Source organism: Bos taurus, chromosome 25, assembly GCF_002263795.3.
Source record: "Bos taurus isolate L1 Dominette 01449 registration number 42190680 breed Hereford chromosome 25, ARS-UCD2.0, whole genome shotgun sequence".
NCBI classification, from domain to species: domain Eukaryota; kingdom Metazoa; phylum Chordata; class Mammalia; order Artiodactyla; family Bovidae; genus Bos; species Bos taurus.
In genome coordinates, this window is record NC_037352.1 from 13,502,809 (window position 1) to 13,515,879 (window position 13,071).

Consider the following 13,071-nt stretch of genomic DNA (forward strand, 5'->3'; position numbering starts at 1 on the left):
CTAGTCTTTCCTCAATTTCTTTTTTATCTTTTTTGTTTTTTCAGAGAACAAGAGGTGGGTAGGGGGGCAGTTGTATTGGAAAGTGACATTAACTGACCAGAATTCTAAAGCTGTTAGCAGCAATCAGGAAAATTTCAAACTATAATTTATCAACAATAGTTCTGATTTTTTAAATACCTTAAAAGGTTGTGTGCTGGCCATCAATTTTGTATCCAAGAGCCTAAAAACAGAATTTTTTAAAAAGGTAAACAAAATGGATAGCAACGTTCAAAATGTACTTTACTCCAATGAATAACCGCGGATGGGGGCGTTAGGCACATCAGTCATCTGCATCTCCATTACGTCAGACTGAGGACACGGTCCCCTCATCCGGGCACTTCATCAGGAGGCTGTGGGGAAGCCCACACCCAGAGCACAAGTTCTAGAGGACACGGGCTTACACTGACATCAGGGGTAAGTCATCCTCATGTGTTTGCACGTGGTTCCGACACTGCGGCAGGCCTGATGCTCCCAAGCTCTTATCATCTCCTACCACTACCCAGATCTGTACAATATAATATCCTGAAGGGTCAAAAACTGCATTTGCAGTCTCATACAACTGTTATTTCTCACTACTCTGCTTCAGAGATTGCAATAATAGAAAAAAGAGAGAGACACACACACACACACACACTCGTATAACAATACTATTTCCTCTCATATAAATATGAGTACTGCACATAATTGGACAGAAATAGTCTGGCTGAAAGAGCAACTGCTCCAAGTCCTCTGCAGACAGGTCCTCAGACGTAGACTCTTGCTCTGAGGGCTCCATGCGCCTGATGTGGGATCTATCAGAACACACCACACTAACCATGGACAATACCAACAGGCTAAGGCACTGACAAAGTTGCAAAAAAGGAGTTCTCTAGCCAGACAGTTTTTGACCGACGACACAATACTCTCAACATATCCAACTATATATTCAACCATCTTCATTATTCAACTGAATACCCTCAACTGGATGCTTCACTGTGACAAGGTTCACCCAACAGACAAGAGAGACAAACGCCAACTCAAGCAGACCTCCCAGGTCCCTCACACAGTGGGAGACAGGATGAGAAAAAAGCAGCTGCTGTCCATTTTCACCCTTGGATCAAATTCTGATTTTTAAATTTTAACAACAAACATAATCATCATTTGTAAAAGCAAACATCAGCAAGGTGGAACTATTAAGCCATTTTCCAGCTTATGCAAACTGAATTGTCACCATGATCCAATGGTTTTAATAAACTACTGTCTGCTACTGCTAAGTCACTTCAGTCGTGTCCGACTCTGTGCGACCCCATAGATAGCAGCCCACCAGGCTCCCCCATCCCTGGGATTCTCCAGGCAAGAACACTGGAGTGGGTTGCCATTTCCTTCTCCAATGCATGAAAGTGAAAAGTGAAAGTGAAGTCACTCAGTCGTGTCCGGCTCTTAGCGACCCCATGGATTGCAGCCCAACAGGCTCCTCCATCCATGGGATTTTCCAAGCAAGAGTACTGGAATGGGGTGCCATTGCCTTATACCTATGTGTAATTATGGATGCCCTGATGGCTGTTTTAAACCAAAGACAAATCCTCAAAGAAAGCTTACCTGGGGAAAACACATGTTGTCATCTCCTTAAATTCATTTAAGTCCTAAAAAATAAGAATGTGACCTGTTATAATTTTACTGGTATATTTGCAATATTTAAAACAAATATTTCAAGTCCCATGGTTCTCTTCTCAAACCATGATACCAACACAGGCCCTTGAAGCTAAACTTCCAATTCTCACTAATATCTAAAAATTTTGGCAATTCCTCACTGGAATTGCCAAATTCTGCATAAGCAAAATATATATATGAGCATTTTATGGCTGAAACATAAGAGTTTGGGGAAAAAGGTTTTTATTATATGTAGAAAACTATCACTAATACTTCTATTACACAACTCATTGTAAAGTGAGACATTTAGAATTATTTAAATAAAATGGTTGACAGTATCTTGTGATAAAGCATAAAGGAAAAGAATATGAAAAGGAATATTTATGTATAACTGAGTCACTTTGCTGTACAGCAGAAATTAACATAACACTACAAATCAACTATACTTCAATAAAATTTTTTAAAAAATAAAATAAAGTGGTTCATGCAGGAAATGGACATACTGTAAATTGGATCATACTTTTAATGGAAACACCATTGAAATATTGGTTAAAATGGCCATTAAAACACAGACTTTCCAATACACATGATTCTTGCTTTAACTACTCAGAAAATTGCTTAAGTGGCACCAATAGCAAATGCCTAAATTAGGCAATTCATTTCCCAAGTTTATTTGATCAGGAAGTCTAGAGCTGGAATGAGATTGCTCTCATTTTGAATTAACTTATTTATATACATAATTGCCACACCGCACTGCCTACGCATACTCCTGACCCACTGTGACTACAGTTCTCTTCAGTGTTATTCATGCTTCACAGGAAACTGGCATTTCCCATTAGCTTTTCAAGCCTGTAAATACAGTCTGTATTTAGCTAGCTTGAAGTATTTACCAGCTTTTTCAATGGCTATCGTTAAATTAATGAACAATACATGAATAAGCGGTTTCAGTGCTAAGTCAAACAAAAAGACAATAAAGACTGTAATCTCTCAGTACCATTAGAAAGCCTCACAAGCAAGAAAAAATTAGAATTATGGCCAGTTCCAGGGCCAGCATATAGTAAGGTTCTAGACCAATGCCTTCTAAAAGGTAGCAAGAATGAATAGCAAGACTTTTAAGAAGAGACTCTTCCCCTAAAAACCTGCCCCAAAATATAGATTCTTTAGTGTACTTTTAAATACATTTGGTAACAGTGTATGTAAAAGTTCTATCACTTTAATTAGGCTTTTTCCTTTCCTGTCATCACTTCTTCCAAAGGTGGATGGAAGAAAACCATTTTCTCCTTCTGACAATGACAGAACACAAAGAAGCTACAGAACATACTCGGGCCTAGTAATAAAGCAAGGATAAGACCACTTACCCTAACCCACCTTCTACTTTGCAATAAATCATATGCTCTTTCCAGTAGAATCTGATTGAAAACCAGCTACATGCAAGATAACATTTATGAAGTCCTTACATACAAAGCACTATGCTAGGCATTTAGACACAGACAATAAAAAGGTCACACTCCTTGTCCAAGGAGGGAATCACTTAGAGAGAAAAGCAGAGTAAGATGTAAAGGCAAAAATTATGCAACAGAAGAGGTGCATGGTTCCCTGGCAGTTCAGAGAAAGGAAAGCTCACTCTTGGGCAAGGCAGCAGGCAAGGGAAAGGCGTACACCCAAAGAGGCATACACTGGGCCTGGGTAAGATGGGTAAAGCCGTAATAGCAAACACTCAGAAAAGCCAGAGGAAATTCAAGTTGAAGGATTTCATATACCAAAAACTACAGACATGCAGAAGCACACAACGTTTTCTAGGGGGAGAAAAAGTGAGCCAGTCTGGCTGGGAAGAAGGACAAAAACGGGTCCAGACTACACAAGAAGGTTGGGCCAGATCACAGAAGGCTTGATAATGCCAGGCTAAAAAGAATCAACTGTATAGAAAAACAAAGAACACGGGATTAACTCAGAATTTAACTCAGGGTCAGTGATGTGGACAGAGCCATACATCAGGAGATTACAAAGCTGACACAGTCAGAATACACTGATTTGTTAAATCAGTATTTAATGCCTCTTACAAGCCAAGCTCTGTTTGCTGTTTAAAACACCTATAAACACAGCATTAAATACACTTTTCCTTACAGATAACTTCACTGCTCTGAAGGTCAAAAGGCCGTGAGAGAGGCTACTACTATTCAGTCAATAAGGAGTGACGGATCTGAAATTAACATTAGCTCTTTAGATTTACAGAATGCAAATTCACACCCATCATGTTTGAGTCTCACAACTATGATGCCTTTGAGTCCCTGAGGGTGATGCAGTTTTTATGAAAAGTAAGGACAATCTTAAGGCTGCAGAAATAGGAACAGGCTTCCCAACAGTTGGAATTTTCCAAAGAAAAGTAATCAAGATGCTGAAGGAACGATGCATTGTGAGAAACGTGAAGTAACTGAGGCTTTGCAGATGTATACATGACACCGAACTCTAAAGTAGGTATTATCCAATCCAGAGGCCATCAGCCTCCAATTAAAATAAATAAATTTAAATTTAAAAAAATAATAAATAAACAAACCAAAAAAAAGGTAAGTCTGGTGGTATATGCAGACAAAGCCGTAGAAAATGGACTTGCGGACAGGAAGGGGGAAGGAGAGGGTAAGACGAATTGAGTAGCACTGACATATACACACTACCACGTGTAAAATAGCTAGCTAGCGGGAAGCTGCTCTATAACACAGGGAGCCCAGCCCGGTGCTCTGTGATGACCTAGAGGGATGGGGTTCAGGGTAGGGAAGACAGGCTCAAGAGGGAGGGGATATATATATATATAATTATAGCTGATTCGAGTTGTTGTACGGCAGAAACCAACACAATATTGAAAAGCAATTATCTTCCAATTAAAAAAAAAATCTGGTGGTATAATAGTTTAAAACAGAGGCTGGAAAACCACAGCCACGGGCCAAATCTGGCCTATCACCTATTTTTAAATAAAATTTTTCTGGGGCAAAGTCATATCCGTTTGTTGACGCACTGCACTCTACAGCAGTTTTCAGGTGACAAAGACAGTGTTGAGAGTCCTGACAAAGACTATTCAGCCTGGAAAGCCCCAAATACTTTACTATCTGACCCTTTTTTGCCAACCTCTGTTTAAAGGATGAGCTGAAGGTTAAAGTGAGGCAGGGAATCCTGCCTGGAGTTTGCTAACTTCAGATGAGGAATAAGGCTACTTGCTACTTGAAATGGAAAGAATCCAGATGTGAGAGACAGCCTGGAGACAAAACTGCCAGGATTTTGTAACTGGCCAGATCTGGGGGACAGAGGAAGAGCCAAAACAGATGTTAAAAACCATGTTGGTGACTGGGCATCATTTACAGTAAAGCAATCAGGAGAAAGAATGGGTTTGGAGACAGAAGGAGAGAAAGGTTACGTTAAGTTGCACACCCTATTTGCGACACATGAATTTTAAACCCCACTCATCCTGAAAGCTACCCAGGTAGAGACGTGTGGGGTCAGCATAAACTGTGACCTGGATCTGCGGGGAGATCCCAGCTGGAGAGGAAGATGTCAGTGTCTTCCAGCTGAAGTCCTAGAAGGTGGGTGAGATCACTAAAGGACAGAAAATATGGAGAGAAAACGAAGGAGAGACACTGCAGTGATGAGCAGCAGAGAGATGAGGCCCCAGGCAGTCAGGGAGCAAAGAGGAGGAGACAGAGAGCAGCCCTTTACCTGGAGCTCGTGCTTTGGTGCACGGAGACAGCATGGCTCCCAGAGTCCAAAACACCAAGGTCCACAAAGAATCTAAGGGAAGCAGCCTCGCAAGAGGGAACCAAGACGTTTACACAACCTGATCCAGTCTACAGACCTCTAGCCCCACCCCCTACCCCCGCCCACCCCCCAACCCCAGCCACCACCACTTCAATGCCCTGCTATGGCTCATGTTGGCAGTATCAGACCTGAAGACCACATGTGCGGCTCAGCAACCCCTGCTCAGCACTAACTGAGCAATCAAACCTCCGGCATCAAGACAAAACAAATGTTTAACCTCTCTCCAGCAACGGCAGCCATCCAAAGATACTTTAAAATCTCTTCAAAAACATTCAACCAAATGCAGGAGACTGTCCCTCTGGGACAGTTGCGGACAAGGGAACGGAACCCCACAGAGAACACTTTCTCAGTATTGAAGACGGGAATTCTTAACACAGGCTGACAAGACACTCACCGCAGGCAGAGGGCAGTAGAACTGATGAACCGTGTGCATGACATCCAAGAGCATGTTGTGTCCAATGACAAGCTTCCCCTGAAAAAAGCCAAGGTTAAGAAAGACTCCTTGTATATATGGAATTTAGAAAGATGGTAACAATAACCCTGTGTACGAGACAGCAAAAGAGACACTGATGTATAGATCAGTCTTATGGACTCTGTGGGAGAGGGAGAGGGTGGGAAGATTTGGGAGAATGGCACTGAAACATGTATAATATCATGTATGAAACGAGTCGCCAGTCCAGGTTTGATGCACGATACTGGATGCTTGGGGCTGGTGCACTGGGACGACCCAGAGGAAGGGTATGGGGAGGGAGGAGGGAGGAGGGTTCAGGATGGGGAATACAGGTATACCTGTGGCGGATTCATTTCGATATTTGGCAAAACTAATACAATATTGTAAAGTTTAAAAATAAAATAAAATTTAAAAAAATTTAAAAAAGAACAGAAAGACTCCTTGGTGCAAAATTGTATCAGGGCTTTTTATTGAAGAGCTCAAAAAACTAACAGAAAATGCTAAGTATCTTGAAATGTATGGCTTGGTTCCATGAGGATTTTGTACTAAACTTGCTTTTTGACACTAAGGGGAAAAAAAATGTATAAAGATATGCAAATAAATTTGGGCTGGCTTCACTCCTCTTCTGGTGTAAAATCCAGAATGCAAAGTAAAAGCTCCAAATGACTTTGATTTCATTGATCTTTTTCTCTGATTTTTATTCATCTTCTACCCAAAAGAATCAGAAGTAGTACAATTTTATTAACACAAGAATCAAAAGTAGTAAAATTTTTATTAAAGAGCTCAAAAAAGTAACTGAAAAATGCTAGATACCTTGAACTGTCAAATAATTTGTGAACAAACTCCGAATATCAGAAATGTTTTCTTCAAAACAACTCACTTATTTTCAAAAGACACACTCATAACAATGCTAGAAAGTGTATAACAAACTTTATTAAGTAGAACGAGTTTTCATTTCCTTCATCATGTATGTCAAATTCCACAGGGCTTGCTCTAAAATATTGTTTCCAATGAAATTTACTGCTCTTCAACCAATGAGGTACAATATATATGCAATAAATTAGTCCATTTTGATAAAAAACTGCAAAAAATGGAACATCAACTTAGATTTAGCTAGCCAGGTGACAGCATTTTTAACATAAAGCACCCAGAGCTTTTTGCTACATCCCAGTGGACCTTCAGAGCAATACTCCTTGACTCACAAAGCTAAACATAATTCTCTGAAATAAATAATTCTATACAAAAAGCTCCCAAATCCAACAGACGAGCTATCCTCTCAGCTCAGTGTGTGGGCCATTCTGAATATCTATGCAATGCTAAGATACCAAGTACTGATTGAAACCACAGAGAAGGAAGGAACCCAAAATGGAAACCCTAAAAGATAAACCTAACTGTATTATAAATGAAGCCCTCGACCATACTGAAAGAGGTTGGGAAGAACAGAACTAACATCAACACAGCAGATAACAAGAACTGCAATTCCCAGTGTTGGAGGGAAGAAAGTTACAAATAAGAAAAGAGAGTAGGTTAAAAGTAAACCCTGTGGTATTGGACTAGAATCTGTCATATATCAGTATAAATTCATTTTTTATAATATGCATATAAGTCAGACACAGAAATATCAACGTGCATATACGTGCATGGTTACACATGTATCATTCTTAGCTCTGTGCATTTAAGTCAGACAGAGAAATATCACAGTGTGTATACATGCATGGTTACACTCATGTATCATTCTTAGCTCTGTGCATTTAAGTCAGACAGAGAAATATCACAGTGTGTATACATGCATGGTTACACTCATGTATCATTCTTAGCTCTGTGCATTTAAGTCAGACATGGAAATAGCAACATGTGTATACATGCATGGTTACACATGTATCATTCTTAGCTCTGTGCAGGGAGGGGAACTAGAAGTAGTAACACCACAGCAGGAGCCCAGCACCAGAACTTGGTTTCTAAAAGGAACCAGGGCTCCCTGGGGAAGTCCTTGATTCTAGAGCTGAGGAAGGGAAAATACAAGACAAGTGCAGAATATCTTGTGATATCAGAAAGTAAGGAGGTGCTCAGAAAAGGATGAGGCTTGTTCCAGCGGAGTCAGCCTGAAGCGCCAATGCCCCATGTGATACCATCCGAGCAACAAAATAAATAAGAACAAAATAAGAACACTAGATTAAAATCTGTAGAGGGACTTCCCTCATGGTCCAGTGGTTAGGAATCCACCTGTCAATGCAGGGGACAAGGTTCAATCACTGGTCCAGGAAGACCCCACAGGTTGTGGGGCAACTAGCCCTGTGCCACAGCAACGGAAGCCTGCATGCTCTAGGGCCCATGCTCCACAAGAGAAGCCACTGCACCGAGAAGCCTGCACACCGCAACCAGAGAAAAGGAGCCCCTGCCCCACTGCAACTAAAGCCCACACATGGCAGTGAAGACTCAGCAGAGCCAAAAGTAAATAAATAGATAATGTTTTTAAATTAAGAAATAACTCTACACAGTGGGGACTTCCCTGGTGGTCAAGTGGTTAAGAATCCATCTTCCAGTGCAGGGGATGTCAGTTCGATCTCTAATCAGGGAACTAAGATCCCACGTGCCTTGGAGCAACTCACCCCACAAGCCCCAACTACTAAGCCTGTGCACCACAGCTAGAGAGCCTGCACACTGCAACTAAGACCTGATGTAGCCAAATAAATAAATAAATTGTTTAAAGATATGTAGAATGAAATAAATTTCTCTGAGTCCAAAAAAAAAGAATTAACAGAAGGGGAGCAGGGGCAGCTCTTCTAAAAGATTTCCAGAAACAAAAGGAGAAAGAAAGAGGGAAACACAAACTTGCCACTAGAATACCACAGTAATGATGGCTGCAGGCAAGAGCCACTGACAGATGCTGTGTCACTGGCAAAAGCTCGAGAAAAAACAGGATTTTCAGCACCTCCAAGTATTTCCAATATATTTATTAACTACAAAAGGGAAAACAGTAACTCTACAGTGCATAAACCCAGCAGACACCACCTGAACTGAGGGATGGGGGTCAATGTCATGAATCATCATTTCTGTGGCATGCCTGCCCAAACTGTGTCTTCAATCCAACGTGAGAAAAGATCAAACAAATCCCAACTAAGGGACACCTGACACGGTTACAATCAACACTCTTTAAAAACACCAAGGTTATAAGAGACAAAGTAAACTACAGGCTGCAGAAGACCACGGAGAGATAACAAGTAAACGCAACGTGGGATCCTAGACAGAACCATGAACAGGAAAAGGACTTAGAGGAAAACAGGTTAAATTCAAGTTAGCTCATAATATTGTACCAATGCTAATTTCATGGTTCTGCAACTGTATGGTTATACAAGATAGTAACATTAGGTGTCGCTAGGTGACGGGTGTATAGAAATTCTGTACCAGTTTTGCAACTTTTCTGTGGGTGAAAAATTAATACGAATTTTTTTAAAACTAGAGAAAACAGATTCGTTACTAAGAGTGACGGGGAAAGAACCTGGTCTAACATAGAGTGTTTACTTGTTCACTGGCTATACAGAGCTCACTATGTTCGTAGTTGCGAAGTACATGACTTAAATTTTAAAAGTCAGGATCACTAATAAACAGGGCTAAATTTTTATCACGGTATGCTCCGTGATGTGCACTACGGATGGCCCACAACATGCTATGAATCACTCTGCTGAAGAGGGACCACAGAGAGGAAAAATAAATAGAGGCACAGCTGGCTAAGGGATCTGAATTGTTTGTACAAGGTAAATAAATGCCCCCATCTTGGAAAAGCCCCCTAAACCATCATGCTGGTTATGGGAGCTCAAAGCCAACTGCTGCCCCACATCTGTCTCAGGGATAGCTTCAATCAATCCACCACTGCTCTGAAGACGGCTGGTTAAGTGTGTATAATGTAAGCAAACATGACCAGAAACTCCCCTCTGCTTCTGTATGTGTGTGTCTCTCAGTCAAGTCCAACTCTCTGTGACCTCACAGACTGTAGCCCAGTAAGCTCCTCTGTCCATGGAATATACCAGGCAAGAATACGGGAGTGGGTTGCCATTTCCTTCTCTAAGAGATCTTTCTAATCCAGGGATCAAACCCAAGTCTCTTGCATTACAGGCAGATTCTTTACCACTGAGCCACCAGGGAAGCCCTCTCTGCTTCTCTGGATACATGCAATCTTGTTGCTGTTGATCAGTCGCGTCCCGACTCTTTGGACTGCAGCACATCAGGCTTCCCTGTCCCTCACCATCTCACGGAGTTTACCCAAGTTATTGTCCATTGAATCAGTGATGCCATCTGACCATCTCATCCTCTGTCACCCTCTTCTCCTTCTGCCTTAAATCTTTCCCAGCATCAGGGTCTTTTCCAATAAGTCGGCTCTTTGCATCAGGTAGCCCAAGTTTTGGCGCTTCAGTTTCTGCATCAGTCTTACCAATGAATATTCAGGACTGACTTCCTTTAGTTTAGGACTGACTGCTTTGATTTCCTTGCAGTCCAAGGGACTCTCAAGAGTCTTCTCCAACACCACAATTCAAAAGCATCAATTCTTCAGTGCTCAGCCTTTTTTACGATCCAACTCTCACATCCATGACTACTGGAAAAACCATAACTTTGACTATATGGATCTTTGTTGGCAAAGTGATGTCTCCGCTTTTTAATACGCTATCTAGGTTTGTCATAGCATTTCTTCCAAGGAGCAAGTGTCTTTTAATTTCATGGCTGCAGTCACCACCTGCAGTGATTCTGGAGCCCAAGAAAATAGTCTGTCATTGTTTCCCCATCTATTTGCCATGAAGTGATGGGACCAGATCCATGATCTTAGTTTTTTGAAATGTTGAGTTTTAAACTAGCTTTTTAGCTACTTCTCAAGAGACCCACACCTTTGTTTTTCTCCAGGCTCATCCCTGGTTCTGTTCTGTTTCGGTAACATCATTTACTTGAGAGAAAGAGCTCCTAAGAAGCCAGCCCTTCTCTCTCTCAAGGTCTAAGTTCTGTTTACCCCTTGCTGGGGACAGTGACTGCCTCCCCGAAAGTGCTCCTGTTTGACAAGGCTACACCTGCTGTTGAGACAACCATGGACTCCTGGAGCACCACCTTCAAGCTTCCCCGATGCAGAGCTCAGCATCTAAGGGACAAGACGACTCCTTGAGGGAGACCATGCCTTCTCCTTAGGCCAGCTACTCAAGGACAAGGAGGTCTCAGACTCCAGGGAAGTTTAGCATTAGGCAAGCAGTGTGACTTGGATGGGTAACTCAACAGAACAACCAGCAGCAAGACCCAGCTTCCCTGTGCAGGATGGGCGTGCTTCTTTTCTTAAAGGATGTAAGAAAGGAGGGAAAATATCTACTATATCTATCACAGAACCCTCCAGCACATTTACATAAACAGTTGAAACATTTTTTAAATGTATCTAATGTTATTAAAATGTAACATTCAGGGATTCTCAGAGGTAGTGGTAAAGAATCTAGCTGCCAATACAGGAGACACAGGTTCAATCCCTGGCCTGGGAAGATTCCACATGCTGGGGAGCAATGAAGCCCATGCACCACAACCATTAAACCTGTGCTCTAGAGCCCAGGAGATGCAGCTACTGAGCCCACGCTCCACAAGAGAAGCCACCGCAATGAGAAGCCTGCGCACTGCAACTAAAGAGGAGCCCCTATTCGCCAAAACTAGAGAAGAGCCCTCACGGCAACAAAGACCCAGCACAGCCAAATAAATAAATAAAATTATTTAAAAACAAAGATACAAGATTCAGTTAAGCGGAGGAATTCAACACAATTATTTTTATCCTCTAGATTTCTTTTAATGAAGGAATACAAGGTTTCAAAAACTGGATTATTTCTCCTCATCTTCTTTAGTTTGCTATTCTGCTACTTGTTGGTTTTAAGAATAATAAATATCAGTTTCATGGAGCCACATAAGGCCATCACAGTATAATCCTCTTCTGCGTTTTAACAGAAATGCTTTCTAAAAAAATGATTTGGATGTAATTCAGCAATTATAATGTCACACTGAGCACATTATGACAACAAGCTATCTTTATGAAGTTCTAACTTCTCCTTCCAGACCAGGAAAACATTCTAATATCAATGTGACCAGATGATGGATTTGCAATGATAACGTGGCATTTCACAGTAAATGTTATGTTCAGGAAATTAATTACTAAGTTTGTTTCACTCACCGAATTAGCAATGGCATGAATGACTCTAGAAAATCCCACAGCATCATTCAGTTCTTCCTAATTTAAAAACAAAACAAAAAACCAACTATTGAAATATATATGTTCCTTGTTTGAATAAGTTAAAATCTAGGCAAAAAAAAAAACCAGAGGCTGAAATTTTATATCCAGTTAGATAACTTTTGTTTCCCATATTTTGAGTCCATCACCCCCAAACAACTGCGTTGGAAATGATTTCTGCATGTACCATTTTTCTGTTTCTGAGAGAGGGATGAGCAAGTGGCAAACTTAGTTACTAAGCTAACAGTGCTAGGGTATACCCATCACTTCCAATCAACTGTTGAAATCTCCACATCCCTCAAGCTGCCTTGAGGGCTTCCATGGTGGCTCAGCGGTAAAGAATCCATCTGCCAATGCAAGAGAAATGGGTTCAATCCCTGGGTCAGAAAGATCCCCTAGAGGAAGAAATGGCAATCCATTCCAGTATTCTTGCCTGGGTAATCCCATGGACAAAGGAATCTGGTGGGCTATAGTCCACAGGGTTGCAGAATCCGATACAACTTAAGGACTAAACAAGAAGTTGCCCTAGAAACAGGGACTTTTAAAAGCTGCCACCTGCTGGCCAAATTAATACTGCATTCCATTCCGAGGAGGACCACTCAGACCAACTGTTAAATCAAGAATTCTCTGCTTTTTTTTTCCTGAGTGAGTGCTTAGTTGCTCAGTCATGTCAGACTCTTTTTGACCCCATGAACTGTAGCCCACCAGGCTCCTCTGTCCATGGGATTCTCCAGGCAAGAATCCTGGAGTGGGTTGTCATTCTCTTCTCCAGGGGATCTTCCCAACCCAAGGATCAAACCCAGGTCTCCTGCACTATAGGAGGATTATTTACCAACTGAGCCAAGAGGGAAGCACCGCCCGCCCCCCACCCCCGCCACCTTCTTTTTTCCTGGTCAAATGCATTTTTATA

General features: G+C 41.5%; 1 protein-coding gene across 7 annotated transcripts in view; it reads right to left on the bottom strand.

The window, feature by feature from the left end:
• Positions 1-13,071, bottom strand: part of PARN (poly(A)-specific ribonuclease) — a 179,357-nt gene that overhangs the window by 139,756 nt on the left and 26,530 nt on the right. For 5 of the 7 annotated variants that reach the window (XM_010819307.4, XM_010819306.4, XM_010819309.4 and 2 more), the window contains 5 exons: positions 12,105-12,161; positions 5,867-5,944; positions 5,374-5,445; positions 1,618-1,661; positions 178-220 (listed from right to left, as the gene is read on the bottom strand). In XM_010819307.4, coding sequence (XP_010817609.1) covers positions 178-220; positions 1,618-1,661; positions 5,374-5,445; positions 5,867-5,944; positions 12,105-12,161 — 294 coding nt within the window. 7 annotated transcript variants of the gene reach the window in all.